Source organism: Argentina silus, assembly GCF_951799395.1.
Source record: "Argentina silus genome assembly, chromosome: 19".
NCBI classification, from domain to species: Eukaryota; Metazoa; Chordata; class Actinopteri; order Argentiniformes; family Argentinidae; genus Argentina; species Argentina silus.
Window position 1 is genome coordinate 8,400,282 of NC_139673.1, and position 18,658 is coordinate 8,418,939.

The 18,658-nt window shown below is 43.5% G+C and overlaps 2 protein-coding genes across 3 annotated transcripts in view; one reads left to right on the forward strand and one right to left on the reverse strand.

The window, feature by feature from the left end:
• Positions 1 to 66: 66 nt before the first annotated feature.
• On the reverse strand, positions 67 to 3,098 carry psmd7 (proteasome 26S subunit, non-ATPase 7). Its single transcript, XM_083691658.1, has 7 exons — positions 2,950 to 3,098; positions 2,610 to 2,701; positions 2,413 to 2,505; positions 2,187 to 2,284; positions 1,073 to 1,153; positions 870 to 961; positions 67 to 685 (listed from the first exon to the last, which is right to left on the reverse strand). Exons 1-7 carry the CDS (start codon positions 3,021 to 3,023, stop codon positions 241 to 243), a joined length of 975 nt encoding a protein of 324 aa, XP_083547784.1. The 5' UTR covers positions 3,024 to 3,098; the 3' UTR covers positions 67 to 240.
• Positions 3,099 to 5,241: 2,143 nt separating this feature from the next.
• The window catches only part of nfat5b (nuclear factor of activated T cells 5b), a 36,532-nt gene continuing 23,115 nt past the window's right edge, over positions 5,242 to 18,658 (forward strand). For both annotated transcript variants that reach the window (XM_083691129.1, XM_083691130.1), the window contains exon 1: positions 5,242 to 5,540. In XM_083691129.1, the coding sequence (XP_083547255.1) occupies positions 5,468 to 5,540 (73 nt within the window). In that variant the 5' untranslated portion in view covers positions 5,242 to 5,467. The remainder of the gene's footprint in view (positions 5,541 to 18,658) is intronic.

Sequence of the window (18,658 nt, forward strand, 5' to 3'; positions counted from 1 at the left end):
TTCTGTCAACAGGAACCATGTACTGGGCAGCATTATGATAAGACACAAGAACAACACGGATTAACTTTAATTCCCTTCCCACTTTTAATCAAAACAGAAAATGAGAGGTGGTCTTTTATCAAAAAAGATAAATACAGAGTCCGACCAAGCCTGTATACAATAACAGGAGGGGTGAACAGATACAAACATCATCTCTATTGTAGCCAAAATCATATCAGTCCATACATTTATAGCGCATCCTCATTTCTTTTCCTTCTTATCATCTTTCTTGGCATCTCCCTTCTCCTTCTCCTTCTCCTTTTCCTTGTCCTCTTTCTTCTCCTTCTTGCTGTCGTCTTTCTCCTGCCCCTCCTTCTTCTCCGCGTCTCGGTTGGCAATCTTGTTGTTGATGAGGTTGTGAAGTGCTACCACTGAGCGGATGAGTGAGGCCAGGTAGACCACCAGCATCTGGTCGTTGGTCTTGAGGTAAAAGGCCTTGATGAACTCCTGGAGGTTGACGTCAGGCAGCAGGTTGAAGACGTCCTGCAGATGGTAGACGATCTGGTGGTTGATGGGGAGCTTGCCTGTGCTGACTTTCTCCAGGTAGGTTTTGATGTCCAGTAACTTGATGTTGAGTCCCTTCAGGCCATGCACCTGGTTAGTGATGCGCTGAGACAGGGTGCCAACCGTTGTGTCCTTGATGTCTCTGTAAAGACAAAGAAAAAAACAAAAAACAAAACATAAAACTGTTTTCCCCAAAGACTTGGACCTCTTTTCTTAGTCAACCAGATTCATTTGGGGGGGGGGGGGGGAGAAGACTGGTCTCCGTCTTTTAAAAGTATGAGTAGATTGTGAGCATCTTGATCACAAGTATGGCTTTGCCGTTTTACCTGAGTAAATGCTCCACACCCACTTCCTCTGCCTCCTCAGCACCAATCTCACTGGTCACATGTTCAAATGTCTTAGATGTGGGAGTACCATCCTAAACACAAAGTGTAATTACCATCAGACTCATGGATTTCAAGAAGGTGACAAGTGTACAACCATATGCCTGTGTGTACAACCATTACTTCATTCAACCTTCTGTACTTACATCATGCACCTCCTCCACTGATATGTAGGCCTCTGTTGGTAAACCAAGGTCTTTGGGTTTCACATCTATGATGACTAAGACCTTTAAAAAAAGATATATATATATATATATATATATATATATATATATATATATATATACATATATATATAACATGTAAATCTGTGAACTGTTTATATAAGTGGTAATTGGCAAGTCAGATCACTGCTGTTACAGTGCATTCGAAAAGTATTCAGACCCCTTCACTTTTTCCACATTTTGTTATGTTACAGCCTTATTCTAAAATGGATTAAATAAATTCTTCCCTCATCAATCTACACACAATACCCCATAATGACAAATAATCGCCACAGTCTGAGGTCATGAGTACTCTGGAGCAGGTTTTCATTAAGGATCTCTCTGTACTTTGCTCCGTTCATCTTTCCCTCGATCCTGTCTAGTCTCCCAGTCCCTGCCACTGAGAAACATCCCCACAGCATGATGCTGCCACCACCATGCTTCATTGTAGGGATGGTATTGGCCAGGTGATGAGCGGAACCTGGTTTCCTCCAGATGTGACACTTGGCATTCAGGCCAAAGAGTTCAATCTTGGTTTCATCAGACCAGAGAATCTTGTTTCTCATGGTCTGAGAGTCCTTTAGGTGCCTTTTGGCAAACTCCATGCGGGCTGTCATGTGCTTTTTTTACTGAGGAGTGGCTTCTGTCTGGCCACTCTACTGTCTACTTTGACCTCATGGCCTGGTTTTTTGCTCTGACATGCACTGTCAACTGTGGGACCTTACATAAACAGGTGTGTGCCGTTCCAAATCATGTCCAATCAATTGAATTTACCACAGGTGGACTCCAATCGTAGAAACATCTCAAGGATGATGAATGGAAACAAGATGCACCTGATCTTAATTTCGAGTGTCATAGGAAAGGGTCTGAATACTTATGTAAATGTGATCAGTTTTTTTTTTATAAATTAGCAGACATTTCTAAAAAAAAACTATTTTTGCTTTGTCATTATGGGGTATTGTGTGTAGACTGATAAGGATTATTATTATTATTTTAATACTTTCCGAATGCATTGTATATGAAATACATATAATCTCCCACTCCCAACATTACTTACAGAATTGGTACAATACTGCTTTACGAGTTCATTGATGGCAATGTCATTCTTGTGTAGTTTTGGACCCGTGTGATACCATCCAACTATTCTTTCTCTTGCTGAAATAGTGGACAAATATTACATTTATATGCAAGAAAGGAATTAAGAAACATGGCGTACTTTGTATGTAAAATGCAAATGCAGTACAATGTTAAAATCGGTACTGGTCGTCAGTCAGGCCAATTACCATTGACTTTCTTGAACATGTTGTACATGTTTTCCAAGTAGTCATGGTCCAGGAACCACACAGAATCATCCTTGTCATCTTCATCAAATGGCACTGCGAAGAGAGCACAGAGTGGGACCATCAAGCCAGATGAAGAGGAGTCGACGGGCGTGACTTGGATGTTAGAAGTGATTGAAGAACATAAAGGGGAAACTCACCTGCAAAGCTATTGGACACATCAAGTACCTTCTTGTGCCATGAGCCGAGCAGTACACCCACAACCCGCTTCTGACTTCCAATTTTTCCGATTCTGATGAAAACAAATATGAGGACATGTAAGAAGTTAGCTACCAATTTCCACGAATCAACAAATTCGTAGTAAATTGGGCAAGTCACACAGGCATCTCTCTTACTGGTTAGCTAAGCTAGCGTTATGTCCACCCCAGGCAGCTAGCTACCGTTTTAGCCTTAGCTGTTAGCTAAGCTAGCCGAGACAACAATGAGTCCACATATTTTCATACAAATCGACAACTGGCATGGTAATTCAAATCTTTGTACCTGTTAAAATGATCCACCACACTCAACAGCACCAATGGATGGACAACAACATTTTCAACCGCTAAGTCCGGCATTTTTGTTGGGTAAATGTAATTCAAAATACAATATTTTTTACGGAGCTGACTGTCTGTCAGTTCTCCACTATCCCAGAATCCTTCATGTCATCGTGCGTGGGGGTCCGATGACGAACACATTCGTTTTCAGTGGTATTGAAATGGCGCACAATGTACGCAGTTGCATTACATTTGGCATTTGTAAGCTTTCAAAACATAATTCATCGACGGAAAGAATATCCGAGAGCAATTTGGCCTTTTGCATTTCACTGACGAATTTGTTGCGGAGTTCAATATCTTCAGAGATATGTGATGATGTGTTTTAATGAGTAGGCTAATAGTACCGGGCTCTGATGAGGTTGGCCATTTCTGGTTTGCACGCTAGAGGGCTGTCAAGTTCATAGAAAGCGGTTGTTTATTGTTTATTTTCCTTAAACTGTCCTGATCTACTTATAAAAATGACTCAGAAAATATAACTGTGATTAACATCTGCCTTGCTACAGTACCTCTAAATAAGCTGCTAAAATCAAACACTTTACCTATTAGCATTGCTGCTCATATTCACATGATCATATAAATGATTAAACAGCGTTGAATTTTTATTATGGAGAGCTCTTTGAAGTTGGGACATCATGACATTTCGTGAACTCACTCGAGTTTCTAAAGAGTTAATATTAATCTACCCTTGGCAACTGCTCTCATTACTGGCTCTCCCAGATGGTAAATTATGGTAAGGTTATAACAGTGCATGATGACTTTGGGTTTGTTATCTAACTAGGTGAGTTATGGAGTAAAAGTAGGCTTGTCTGTGTGCTTAGGGTAGGCTCTTCTCCAATGTTAGTTTGTCTTAACCTCACATGTTCCTTAGGGACCCAGATTAACAGTTGAGTGGTGTCCGCTATGGGGGACAAATGAGGATATGTTCAGAATGGAAAGCATAGAAAAAAAATATAGGGGCCGTTATCGACTAAATCAAAGGCTACCAATAAAGACGTTAAATCCCAAGGCCAGGGCCATAAAAACAGAGGCTCCGGCCGTTTGAAGTTTCTTTTTATAGAAAGGGTAATGAGCTTGTCAATTAGAAACAGCTGACGAAACATTTGCTCTTTATTAACTTAGTAATTATCAAACTCTGATAGAGACTGTGGCACGTGAAACGCTATTTTAAGGTGCAGGTGGTGGTGGGTGTAGCGATTACACGACTGTCCAGTGATGTTCAGATTAATTTCATTCATACATGACAGCGGTCAGTGTAGAGTAAGTGTCAAATGACCAGCCTTTAAAATATCTTTATAAATCTCAAGCTTGCCTTTCTAAAAGGTGCCTGTGACAAGGATGGCGCATGCCTGAACAATTAGATGTTAATATTACTAAGTCTCACATACAGTACCATTTAAAAACAACATGTGTAGTATATCAATATGCACTGTTGCACACATGCTACATGGTCAGTTTAAACAGGTTTCGCTAATTATCTCATTGCTGCTAAAGTTTGGCTGTTGCCATGATTGATAGGCATATGATATAGCATTCCACTTGAGAGGCCTGCATTGTAAGGCATTTTGTTTTTGAATTCTGTGTGTATGAACAGACACGAATCTCAGGTGACTTTATTCAACAGGTGGCCTATCTTCCCTGTGGGAAGCTCTCCCAAGTCAATATTTGCCCAGACTATAATTTCTTTGCATTTTACTGCAAGTCACTCAGGGAATCACATGATAATCCTGCATGTTCAACGTCATGTTGCAAGTGGTTTGCATTTGATATGATGAACATAAACATCTCATGTCAGCATGCTCTGATATTCTCACAAGGATCAAGTCGTTTGTCTGCGCTGTTGAGAAATGTGAAAGCTATGGTTTCAGTCTGGTTCCAGTATTCCTGTCACCATCTAGGTCACCATTATAGGCATTCAATTGCTTGTGCACAATTGAACAGAGAATAGGCTCAGGCAGTCAATCAATGCAATCGTAAAACGCAATAGTGAAAGCTAGCGTCTATGGCTGCTCTAAATTAAGGTGGGGTTTTTTTCTGGTCCCCCTTTTTTTTCCACTTATCTGCTATGGTTCTTTTTCTGAGTAGCTGTAGGGCCTGCTATCATGTGAGAGATTCTTGTTCCAGTGTCTCTGGGCTGGCGCGTCTGCGTCACGGGGGGCGGGGCGGTGGAGAAAATAGACCCAACGAGGCACATTAGCGAAGCACGCATCTAACCGAGGAGAGGAGCTGGTCTAACAGGCTGGCTACACACACACAACACACACACGCACACACGCACAACACACAGCACGACTCCTTCAACTTCTACGAATGTGTCCGTTCGCTTTTTTATTTGTTCGATCTCGGGATATTTGTTGCCCATTCATTGTGTGACAGAGACAGATGTGGTTCTTGCTAGCTTTGCTCTAGCTCAGCGACGTTTCATATCTGAGGGTGTCAGGTTTCCCCTCCTACTCAGAGGCATTGCGATGCCCTCTGATTTCATATCCCTTCTCAGCGCGGATCTCGACCTGAATTCCCCCAAATCCTTATATTCCAAAGGTAATATTTGAATTCCATTTTTCTTTTAAACAGTGTCTGTACTCGTTTCTTCTGAATGTGTTTGGAGTTGTTTTGCCAGCTTTTTTGTTGATTCTCGTATAGTGCATGTGTGTGTTGTGAGTGAGAGGTGTTATGTTTTTCCGCCCCCCTCTACGGGCTGCTGCTGCATCCATGTCGCTTTGGCATCACTTTCCCCAAAATGTGTTTATTTTTCTGTTTATCATTGTCATCGTCATAGGATGGAAAGGATATATAGGCCTAAAAAATGAGATAATCTGTTTGATTCGAGGCGTGTGTGTGCTATGAAGTATAAGACTTGATCCTAGTCAAGTGCGCAAATGGTCAATTTTATGCACAAAAAAGGGTCTCAAAAGCTTATTCGGCTGTCGCAAAAGAGTTCTTCAAATGGTTCAACTTGTCCCTAAGAGACAGTAGAACAACCTCTTTCTTCGTAAGAGTTTAATGACAGTGGTTTATGTATACCAGTTTTGTAAACATGATGTATGCTTATTTAAGGGGGTACAGTTTTGACATGGCCTATTCAAAAGCAACAACCCATATTTTCCCAATAACATTTGATTCTTCCACAACAGTGAACTAGTTTACTGTGGATTATTAGCCTCCAGCACATGCATTTGTATACAGTTGGATGAATACTAGCATCTGATTGGCTTATTTTGGCTGTGGTTCATTCTAAGTCAACAAGACATTTGTTTAGCTGGTAAATAACTTCACTTATTAACACATAATTAAACAATTGGGTTATGGTTTCTTATCTACAAATATTTTTAGTGCTATCATGAGTGTGAGAGGATGAAGACTGATTAGGCTTTGCCACTTGACGTCAAAACATAAAAGGGTTGGCCTAATTCCTGATACCTAAAGTTGAAAGCCATTCATGCATTCAGTGTAATTGTTTACCAACACTGGAACATCAGTAGGCTAATTTCAATGTTTAGGGTTGAAACGAACACTCTTGTCACTTAGATTGTAATAGAACGACCCATGTATTTGTGTAAACAAACACATGATGTGGTCTAGCTGTAGGCCTAGATTCTATCTCTAGAGCCTATAGACCTGAACAACCATGGGGTAGTGCACTGATTGGCTGAACTGTCAGGTCTAGTCTCCCCAGTTGTCGTTGGGGGACAGCAGCAAGGATCTAGCTGTGGCTGCACAGTCAAAGATGAAAGGGCTTGGCACTGAACTAAAGTATCTTCAAGGTATCTCGCAGTATATCCTAATACTTTGCCTGGCACATTGACAACCATTGTCTTGAGACCTTCCATGATGTGGTGTTGTGCCCAGGGCCAGTTGTTACTCTGATTTATACTCTATATTTATCTTTCCATTATGGTTTGGCAATGGGTCTCTCACACAGCATTTATGTTTGCATTCTCAGTAACATCAACCGTTTGGCTAGGCTAAACAATGGTCCATTTTTCCCACTAAAAGTGAATTGACAAACAACTGTTTGGTAGGCGAGTAGTGCTGGAAACTGAAAAGTATTTACTCCCTCAAAGCCTCTTCGAAGTAGGGAAATGTTTCTGGAAGATGCGGTCTTTATTAAAACATAGGCCTTACTTCTTTGTAACTCCTCTGAAAATATGTGTTCAATTTCCTGAGTCTTAGGCAGAGATTGAGATCTTTGCAAAGATTTAGATTTAGATTCTTAGTATGGCAATGTTATCTCTGTGTAGGCCTAATACAGGCAGATTGTAATCTTGTAAATCTCATCACAATTTGTGGGCAATTAGGGACGGTAGGTGTACTGCAATGAATTCCTTCTTAACCACTGCGGAGGTCATGGGTAGCTTTCAATCGGATTCACTTAAGGATTTGGATAAAGTGTACTTTCTCTTGATTCTTGCAATTGCCAGTTTGTCTCCCAATCGAAGAGGCCTTTGCATCTCTTAAAATGGTTGCCAATGTTTTTGTTTGTTTGAGACTCCAACCTGAAGGAGAGAGAGAAGTGGGTGTGTCTGTCTGTGCTGATTCTCTCTCTGTCTACCTGACTGCTGGTAGTGGCCAGACCACTGTGAGGCTGCCCGCTCGGCCTGCCCAGAGTCATCTGTACACAAACACTCTGTCTGTTTCTGGGGCTCAGGTTTGCAGAGGGTAAATGTCACAGTCTCAGCAGTGTTGGAGAGGTGGCAGAGGGAGGCTCAGAGGGGGGTGGAAGAGCCCTCTGTAATCAATGTGACCTAGAAGAAAACAAGCAAGAGTATGAAGCATTCCACAGGTGCAGTTAAGCCAATTTTAAAGTGATGAGGACTTCATTGGAATTGCTAGTTTGTCTGTGGCATTCCCATGTTGGTTAGTTTCAAAGCCTCTTCAATGTGATTGAGTACTAGTCAGCTATTTCATGGAACTGACTCATCAAACAGTATATGTCGTCCCACCCCCACTGTGGTTGCATGTGTCAATAAGATGGCAACTGTGAGAGACTTCGGAGAACATGTCGTCATTGTGGTGAGGACACGGATATGTTCAGAAACGGGTTCACATGACTTGGCTTCACCACAAATGATAATTGTGTAAATAAATCATAGAAATGCATTTCACAATTTGATAATGCATAGCCTATAAAATTGCTCCACAGGGTGAGTATGCAGAAATGACCATCATTAGATTGTTTGGTGTCACCTTTTATGGGTGGAATGGAATGAGTGATAGGATGTCATCACCTTCAAGGCAAATAAAGAGTTTGGTCCTTCAGAGAAGCTCTTCGGTTTGCCCTAGAGAATTATGATTTTCTAGAGTGGCTGGCTATTTACATAATCTTAATCCAAAGGAGTTTGTACAGGCTCAGAGTACGAATCCACTTTTGTAACAACAAGGCCAGGGAGGGGGGAACAGGGGGAGAGAGAGAGAGAGAGAGAGACTCCTCGACTGCCATATTAACTTTTTGTAAAATTGGAAATACTCCAATTTTGAGGATTTGCATATGAAATTCAGGGTTTTCATTTACCAACAATTATCCGTCACTTACAGAATATAAGCAGTGACGTAACATTATGACAGATTAGAATGTTACATGATCCCTCTAGCAGCAAAACCAGTGTATGACAACTAATCAGGATGAGGTCACTGCGTCCAAGCATCAAATATGAAACGTCCATCAAGATAAGAGAGGCAAAGGATGATGTAGCAGATGGTGCTAGCCCTCTAGGCAGCAGGATGAACATTAAACAGACAGTACAGAAAATGGACGACACTTCAGCTGCTTCTCAAAACTGCATCTCGCCCTTTGCTGAATTTCTTCAATGTTTGATTTCCTCATACTTATTTATTTTAGTTTTGTACAGTGTTTGCCTGCAGTAGAAATGTGTTTTATAACATCAAACATTCATAAACTGTTTGGAGGTTGGAACCACCAGCTGTTTACCTCACGGCTGTGCAAGGCAAGCGAGGTTGTGTCATAGTTTCATTTTCTCGTGTTTTCATCCTTGATGGACATGTTCATTTCTCCGTGTCCAGATGATGATCAGCTGTGGTGTTCTCCCTCCTTCCTTGGCCTCTGGTTCTAATCTCTAATGAGCCGCTACATCACACCACACTGCCATGGAAACACAACTGTGGAGATAGGGCCTAGCATATGGTCGTGTCTCTCCTGAACCATGATGGCAAAATGCCTCAGAGACGAAGCTCATACAGCTATTAATAGGTAGAAAGTGTGTGTAGGCTAGATAGAAGCCTGCCTGCGTGGTTTGTGGGGAGGGAGGTCGCCTGTAGCCTATAGACCTACATTTTCGATGGTCATGAGATGGAACAGTTTGCAGAATGGGAGTCACTAGGCTGTGTAACATGATCAGGCTACCATTGTTTCTACGGAGATGAAAGAATCGTCTAAATTTACACAAGGATATATGTCAGGTATTATGTTAAAGTCGTCAAACACTTTGACCGATGTGTGGTGTGACTGATGGGCCTACTGTGTGAGAGAGCTTACATATTATCAATAGGCGAGATATCTATTTCACGGTGATGCTTTCCAACCCCCTTAGTTTGTGGCTTGGGCCGACCCCGGACCACTGATCTCCCCCCTGGCAGAGGTCCTCTTTATCTCCAGCAAGCCGACCCACCTACCAGAGCTCCTTGGGTCAATCATTAACCACGACGGGGAGCGGGCCGCTCTGAGTGTAAACCTCTGCTGCTTGCACTCTATTAATATTGATTCTGCTACGTTAAACAAACCTGGCGGCGTGTGCTTAAAAATACTTGATTGCCTTCAATGCTCATAGATTTCTGATGATGAAAGACCAAAGAGCTTTGAGGGGGGAAACGAATGCCGCCAAAATGATCGGAGTCGTGATAACGGTGGACACAAAAAAAAAAAAAAAAAAAAAAAAGGGGGTTGAGTTTGTTTGCGGTCGGTATTGTTGACTCATTGTTCCAATGTCCTCCCTTTTCTAACAGGCACACAGATTGAGTCCCTCACTCATAAGCCTTGTAGCCTACTCTTACCCCAAGTCTGCAGGCGTACACAGCAGAGAAAGTAGGAAGGATTAGTGGTCCCCTCTTTTTAACCTTTCGGATTAGGCCGGGTTTAGAGAGAGGCCGGAATCTAAAAGAAATCTCTTTTCCTGGGTTTTTTTTTTTTCCTGCTTCCACACATTTCATTAAATCAGCTACTTGGTCATGGTATCAGTTTCACCTTGTTTCCCAAGCACACTGTTCCAACATATAGACTTAGCCTGGGCTTACTGAAGCCTGACTACTGTATGTTGTTGTGTCACATATGTTTTCTCAGACCTGTCAGTATGAAACGGTGTCCTTGTTCACTAGAGGGTAGCTTGTGTTTTATTTCTGGTCTTGTCAGGCTTGAATGTGTATTTTTTCCTCTTGCCTTTCAAGCCCAGACCTAGAGAAGATGTTTTCATCTCAAACAGTACTGTTGCCAGATAGAGGGTTATATATATATATATATAGCCATGGAAGCAATGCTGGTTATGAATATCCAAGCTGGGGGGCATTAGGTGCTTGGGGGTACAGAGAGGGTGCTGTAGGGACATACAAGACCCATAGACACAAGTGAACAGTGAATGTTTTCACCAAAGTTGTCTTTGTCTCAACTACTTGCTTAACCTAGTTATACTTAGCCAGCATAGTCATGTCATTTGGTCTTTTTAGGCCTAGCCTACTGCTTTTGCTCATTATTTCACCTCACAAATTGAATCTCAATGTCTGATGTCTCATCCGTTATGTGAATGAACACGTCAATGGACTTTGTTTGTTTGGGTTGTTTCTTATTCGTCATTGGCCTTCGTAGTTGGCCATAGACTGAGGTCTTCAACACTCCTAGGGGAGTCAGGTTGCGATGTTTTGCTCCACATGTGGTGTGGAAATGTGAAGTATGGCAGGTATGTTTCAGTCTAGGCTATTTCCCTCTGTAGGGTTAGCTTAATCCACAACTCTTTTATGTTCATATTAACTAGTGTGTCCTTCAGGCATGAGGAATGTTCAATAGCCACTAGCCAGTCGTTGTTAGAAGTGTGTTTGGGTCACTGTTTGGCATGAATCCATCCAATGACTTTGAAATTCTTCTTCTTTTTTTTTGGGTCACACCACTTTTCAGAGAAGCTCATCTCTGAGGTGGATGTGTGAAGCTGAAATGCGACCACCAAAGTGGAAGGAAATGGGTTTACATACATCCACTCACTCTGTTGACAAACACAGCTGAGGGAGAGAATTCAGAAGGATGGCCCTTTATCACGTGGCAGCTAGCCAATGTGGCCGTTGTGAAGAAAGAACAACAATCGCTAGGCCTAGATTACAGGTTTTTACTTTCTGATGAGACGAGGGGCCTTCTTGCTGTTTATTTACGGTGTTATTGTTCCCTGTGACTTGTGTAACGGGTTGAAGGAGCCAGAGAGCAACATGCCCTACAGGTTCTCCAATGCTTTCTTGGCTGTCAGTGTGCAATATTGTCAATGAACAGAGCTGTCAACACATCCTAAGTTATGAAGATCAGAATGTGTACGCAAAAATAGTGTGCAGACTTGTTTTGAGCTATGAAATTCGATCTTCACAGCCCCCCCCCCCCCCCCCCACCCCCGCACCCCACCCCCCATGGATCTTAAATCCATTTTACGATGCAACCTGGGAAGGAAGGTCTCAGAGGGTAGTATCAACTTGCTGAGAGGGGTTAATGGTTAACACTAACCAAACCTCAGTAAAAAAAAAAAAAAAGTAATCAGCCCCAGGTCGAAATATTACCTGTCCCAGTATTTACTGCTCACTCGTGACTTTGTTTCGGCTCTACCAGTTGTATGCATGAGCGGTTTAACCTCTAGAACCCCTAGCAACAGTTCCTGATAGTAACATGAACACTTGTCATTTTAACCTTGGCTGTTAGGGTTATCATCGCTCTTGTCCTCCAATCAATTGGTTGGTTTTTTGAAGGTGTTATTTTTGGCCTCTCATTAATCAATCTCTTTGTTGGTTTACCTTGACATTGATTTTTATTCTTAAACTGACTGGCTCAGTTTTACTGCCAACTTCTTGAAATACATATTTGCTCTAGGCCTTAATATTTTCTTCTATTTTTTTTTCTTGTTCTCATCTGGTCAAAGTGAATTCCCTCACTAGATTTATGAATAGGGTTTTCCAAGAGGGGCGCCCGTGTCTCTCTTTCACTGCAGCAATGTCAGGCATATTTTCCTAGTAATACACTTCCCATAATAATCACAGCACCGGCACATCGCCTTGCCGGAGTAGTAGGCTAACATATGCTGCCTTGTTGGTAACATGCAGTCACGGCTGTGACTAGCGCATCCAGCCAACTTCATTGTGTTTGAAAGCTTGGCTTTTATCAGTTCTGTTAAATGCCAAATGAGTTAGTGAACATGGCCGCTGTGGTTCTCATGTGACTCTAATTGATTACAGGGAGCTCTCATTTCAGACGCACTGTTTGAGAAGCAACTGGTTGGCCCAGTGCCCAGTGCAGTTGTCGACTTGGGGGCATTTTAGGAACAAGTGGCACAATGCAGGAAGAGTAACACATTTCCAGTGTAGTGTACAGTGCAGTAGGAAGTTCCCCCTTATAATCTTTGAAAGTCAAAGGTTTCACTAACTCGGCCTATTTGATCATTCAAGTTTTATCTTCTGCCAGAAACTAGCCTATAAAAAAAAATGTCTTTGTGGGCTTAGTAGCATAGTAGTCTTTGTCTCTTCGGCTCAATCAAGTTGTGCCGCAGAAATGCCCAGTCTGAATACTCTCCCTTAGCCTGTGTACTGTAGGTTAGTCAGTAACCTGGGAATCAGGCTGTACCCACTGCCTACACTGTCTCAGTAATAATTCTCAGGTTTTAAGTATTTCAATAAATCCTCCCTCTGGTCACAGGTGGCGTTCCAGTGAGAGAGAGAGAGAGAGAGAGAGAGAGAGAGAGAGAGTGAGAGAGAGAGAGAGAGAGAGAGAAGGCGGTGGTGGCGCCCATTGCTCTCTTTGCGCCTCTCGTTGGTCGGAGCCTGATTCGTGACACCCCTCTGTGAAAACCCTGAAGCGTCTGTGAGCTCTGATCCCTCTCTGATGTTTCTCCCCAGAGCGAGACCCGCACTTTTTTTTATGTCAACAAAGACGTGAAATATTTAGAGGGGTAAATCATGGCTGCCAGGAGCTTTTCCATTGGCAGATGAGAAGACGTGGTCAGGTTACTTGATCAGGGTAGACTTACAGCTTCTCTGGCTGCTGCTTCTCTGGCTGCGTCAAAGAGCAGGGCTCCGTATGAAGGCTTCATGTCTGCCCCACTGCCCCACTTAGGTCCACTACTAATGAGCATTGTTCATCCATCACCAACAAACGTTTTCCTTTGCCTGTAGTCGTTTGCAGACAGTCCCTGGTCCTCTGCTCACCTTCGGTGGATTCAAAGGCCTGATCCAGATTTATCCAGTGGTCTGCTCTAAAGGGATTCAGTTTAAAGCTGTCCCTCTCTCTGTCTCTGCGTCTCTGCCATTGTCACACCTAGTCGGGTAATCGGTGTCGGAGGTAGAGACTTCCCAGCAGCGGGTTATACACTCTGAAGGAATTTCTGTAGGGCTTTAGGCAATGCCGTGTGTCTGTGGGGACCATGATGAAAGAGACAGGCCTTTCAGTGTACCATAACTGTTGTGCAATCTCAATTTCCTGTGTTTTCATTCCTTTCCCCTGAGTCACCTGTTGGCTCTCAGAGAGTGCAGATGAATGAAAGGCACCGTTGCAGTGACAAGGTTTGTCCTATTCCCCCCCCCCCCTCCCTCCACTCCCCCCCAACATCCTGCCATTGCAAATCCATTTTACTTTTTATATGTAAGCAGCTTAGCTAGGCTACACCTCGTAAGTCGCAATGATTTGTAATTGGGGAGTATTATGAGGCTCACTGTCAGTGAAGTGCACATGGGAACGTTACTGTACCGTTCTCAGAAGTGCTTCTTAAAATTGATGATTTATCAGACCATGACTACGAGAAAAAAGGTCATATCATCACCAGACATGACGGTGTGGATGTCCCAGTGTCAAGATATGAACACGCTGGAACTTGCTCCTGAAGAGAGATAGGAGTTTTATCCAAGGGCCTCTTTCAGGATCCCTTTATTCTGCTAATCTTATGTTGCAATAGATACGTAGCTGCAATAGATAGATAGCTACCTGTCTTAAGGCTTATCTGAAATGGCATTGTTTATCATAGTTATCCTGTCCACTAAACCTCTTTACAACAGAGAAATTGTGCTGAATTGTAGAATGTGGCCTAATTAATTTGTGGCCAGTTTCTTTTTTTTCTTTTCTTTTTTTTCTTTTTCAAGCCTGTTTTTCAGGAAAGTGCCCTCACCCACCCACCCCCCCACACACACACACACACACACACACACACACACACACACACACACACACACCACAAATTTAGTTGCCATTGAATTGACTTATTATTCTGTTTGCTGGTTGTTGACCAGCCTCAGGCTCTGATCATAGCCACGTTCTCCCATGGTTCTGTCTAATTAATCAACAGACATTGTAAACCCTTAATTAGATTGTGTGCCAAATCCTCTTAGGTGATTAATATCCTGTAGGTGTGGTGTTAGTCTGGTGCAGAGAGAGGTGAGGCTGAAGGACACATCGGCACTAACCTCTAACTGAGGGGTTGAGAGGGGCTGTATGATGGCTTCAATACAGTGTGATAGTTTGGTTGTTCAACAGCTGTAGTCTTTGATTCTGCTCAGTGATGGCCTATAGGGAGCTGTTCAGAGGTTTGCAGATTTTTTTTACTGTTTACTGTTTGATAACCCCCCCCCCACACACACATACATACATACATACATACATACATACATACATACATACATACATACATACACACACACCGCTACCATTCATCCATGTAGTGAAGCCTCAAGGTTGAAATAAACACTCTTGAACACAAATTGCTATCCCTAAATATTTTATCTGCTTATTTCCACATTCTTATCAGCAGAGTCAATAAGCACTCGTAGCAAAATCAGAGCAAATCCACAAAGAGTTCCAAATCTGGAGTCTTATGACGCCACAGGCTATTTATAAAGCAAAGTCGCTAACAACTCCCCTGGGCTTTGTAGATGGATGGTAGGAGTGTCTTTTTTCTCTCCCCATGCTGGCTGAAGGTGATGTTCGACTGTGGATTTCATGGGCTGCTGGGTAAATGGTTTGGAGTCTTTCATAGTTCTCCTGTGTCAACATGGCTGGCACTGATAGAGCCTCAACCACTAACCATTGTTCATCAATCATTCACTTGGGAAGAGATGCATGAACATTTTTCTCCTTCATATGTTCCATGGTAAATAGCTTAGCCTTTTTTCTTTTTTTGTTGTTGTATGCATACAAGCTAAAATGACCTCTGGGCCTAATTCCAGTTTTGTATGCTCGCTTGTTTTTATGGTTGTCGTGTTGTTTGGGAAGGCTGAGAAGCTAAAAGCTCTGAGCATGCCTCTGGCTTGATGATGTCATGCCGTGAGTGTGTTTGTGCGTGCCGAGCGGCCGCAGGCTTCCTTGTTGCCTCAGCACGGTTTTTCCCGCTGTGCTGGAGACATGCCCGTGTGGGCACACTAAGCTCATTGTGAAGCAACGTCTGTGCAAATGGGGGGGGGGGGGGGGAGTGGAGTGGAGTGGAGTGGAGTGGAGGGAATGGCAGTCCTGTGAGTTGTGTGCCATGAATGGGACAGGCCTGTCACCTCAGATATCCTTAGTAGCAGATGGACCCTAACATGGGGACAGGGAGCTCACACACCTGATGTGATGTAAGATTTAGGTAGTAAGTCCCAGTGTGTGTGTGTGTGTGTCGTCTGTGTGAGTGTGTGCACGTGCGCGTGTGTATGCGTGTGCGCGCTGAGGGCTGGCTTATGTAAATAGCTTGAATTCCACAGCTCGCCGAGGTCTTGCTTTCATCTTAGCCCCAGTGTCTGCTTCTACGCCTCCTCTCTGAACCCGCTGGTAAACAAAGCAGAGACACACACAGGCACATGTCTGCATAGACCCTCTCAGGGGTGAGTGTTGGGATTTTGTTGAATTGGACCTTATAGGCTACTCTCTTGCAAAGTACATAGAAAAAAAATCTTTATTTATTTTTTTATGTGAAAGTCAACTATCAACTCAACCGACTTCATCTGAAATCCGCAGTGTGCTGTTTACCTTTTTGACAAAGTTTGTTTCGAACATGTCTGATGGGGCTGCAGGAGGCGTGTGGTTTCGGTTCGGAGGCTCAGTAAGGCCTCTGTCCCTCAACTAGTCCATCAGGCCGTGAAGGCGGTGAGATGTTGTTGAGAGCCAGCCAGAGAGAGCTGAGGTGGTCTCTGGTCACCTGGGTGGATTAGCTGAACAGAAGGAGGTGCTGGCCTCAGCCCTGCGTGACACCGGCACCTGCCATTAATCCTGCGTCCTGCCTGTGGCGGCCATTCACTTTTCTAAGAACCACCCACTTTTTTTCGAAGAATTAAAAGACTGGTTAAAGGGCACAAATAACGATAAATTGGCTACAACACTGACTAGAAGGAAAAGTTGAATCCAGTATTTCGTTCACCCTTCTTGCTTCAGCTGATTAACCAGTGGTGTTCAGGGATATAGAGTGAGATTTTTTTTAATAGGCTCAGGGTTGGTTTTAAATCCCCCAACTTTATAGTTTTAATGACCGTGCATGTTCCAACAACATCATACCTCTCCGGCTCTTCGTTCCCTTGCTGATTGAATCATGTGGGATGCCAGGACCGTCTCCAATGCAAAGCAGCACAGTGATTTGAATGTACAGGGAAATCGAGCTGTTGATCTTGTTATTTGTGGTTAACTTAAGAGTGATCAAGTATTTCTAAGAAAACAGCAGAGAAGAGGCTGAGAGAGGGTGTGTGTAACTGTGTGGTGTCTGTGTCTGTCTGTCTGTGTGTGTGTGTGTGTGTGTGTGTGTGTGTGTGTGTGTGAGACTGTGTGTAGCTGTGGTGTGTGTGTGCGCGCGTGTGTGTCCGTGTCCTGTCAGCCTGTCCTCTGATTCCCTTGTGTCTCTGCATGAAGAATAGATCCTGAGATTAAATTCCCTGTTGAGGCTTGTGGTTAAACATTTATCACTGGATAGGTCTGAGGACAGAGGAGGGTGCTTAGGTGACAGGGATTGGCGCTTGCCATGCATTAGGAAGCAGGTGAGAGGAAGACCAGACCTGCTCTATTGGTTTAAATGACTGATTAGATCTTCTTCTCAGGCAATGAGAGATGTTGGCATGTTGGGTCCAGAATGGTGTCATTTCCATAAAGTTGCCAGTGTTTTGGTAGATGCAGTTATTGGCTTTGCTTCCTCTGGTTGTGGGTTTACAACCGTGTGGGAGTTAGTAGACAAGATTGTTGTCTTTACTGCCTGTGTCCAAACTGGTTCTACAACAAATTGGTGATTTGGCACTTGTGTGCGTGTGTGTGCCTGTGTGGATGTCTGTGCTTCTGTGCTTCTGTGCTTCTGTGTGTGTGTGTGTGTGTGGGTGGGTGGGTGGGTGTGGATGTCTGTGTGTGTGCGCACGCTTTACCTCACCTCTCTCTTACTGGTCCAGTTAGCGATCTGCTGGTAACAGCGTCTTCATTCTACGGTCTCTGCTTACGCCTCTATTTGGTCAGTAGGTGCAGCGGCGGGCCAAGACGGCCGATGACGGCACCGTGACACGGTCAACGCAACGCCAACTGCGCCTGCCCGCTACATTTCGACACATGAAGGACATGCACATTTGCTTTTAATCCCTCCCTGATACCAGAGATGGCCTCTAATCATTCTTGTCCTCCGCAACGGCCATCCAGTTTTCCTGGAGAGAGCAAGAGGGGGCCAGATTTGTTGTCGGGTGAGAGACTATGATAGTACCCCCCCCCCACCCCCTTAGTTGGCAGATACATTTGAATGGTTCTGTTAGGTTGGCTGAACTGGAATCCAAGGACATGTCAATAACTGTGAAAACTGTCGAAGAAAAAAACGTTTCATCTGGATGGACGGTATAGGCTAGAATGTGAAAATGACGTTGGACATTACTTCTTCTATAGATTTTTGCTTTTTTGAGGTTTCCGTTCAAGCATACAATAGCGTGTACCTCATCTTGTTGCGAGGTTATTACACCATGTTTCAGTCAAGGACGTGTTGTAAGGCTGTTTTGATGGCACCATCTTCCTTCCCCAAGGCAATGACCAAAAGCAGTTGTAAAATACATGTTTTTACTTCAAAACAAAAGTGAGACATCACATTTGACATCATTATTACAACCCTCATCCATTCAGTTGTCATCGGTGTGTGCTTCAACTGTCAGGCAGTCAAAACCGTTGTGACCCGAGCTTCAATCTTTCGGATCATGCTGTCGGAGTGCCTGTAAGACGTTCCTCCCCTCCGGGGTCGTACTGTACCGGAGTAGCACCTGATTTGAATACGGGAGTGATGGATCCTGATTCCCTGACAGCTTTACAAATGTCAGTGGAGACAGTGGGCGGCATTTGAAGAGAAGTGATTGTTTTAACTCCTTGGTTACCGTGGCTTCCCGAGACGATTCTGCTACAGTCTAAGCGGTTGTTAACGGACACATCCATTACCCGTAATGATGACATATTTATTTGGGACTTTATAGGACTTAAGGATACAGTATGTGACTCTTGTCTGTTTTTT

Excerpts from the sequence above, each read along its gene's own strand:
- psmd7 (XM_083691658.1), bottom strand. The coding sequence starts at position 3,023 with ATGCCGGACTTAGCGGTTGAAAATGTTGTTGTCCATCCATTGGTGCTG. Across the intron at positions 2,506-2,609 it reads TGTGTCCAATAGCTTTGCAG|TGCCATTTGATGAAGATGAC; the intron begins GTGAGTTTCCCC and ends CTCTCTTCGCAG. Across the intron at positions 1,154-2,186 it reads AGCAGTATTGTACCAATTCT|GTCTTAGTCATCATAGATGT; the intron begins GTAAGTAATGTT and ends CTTTTTTTAAAG.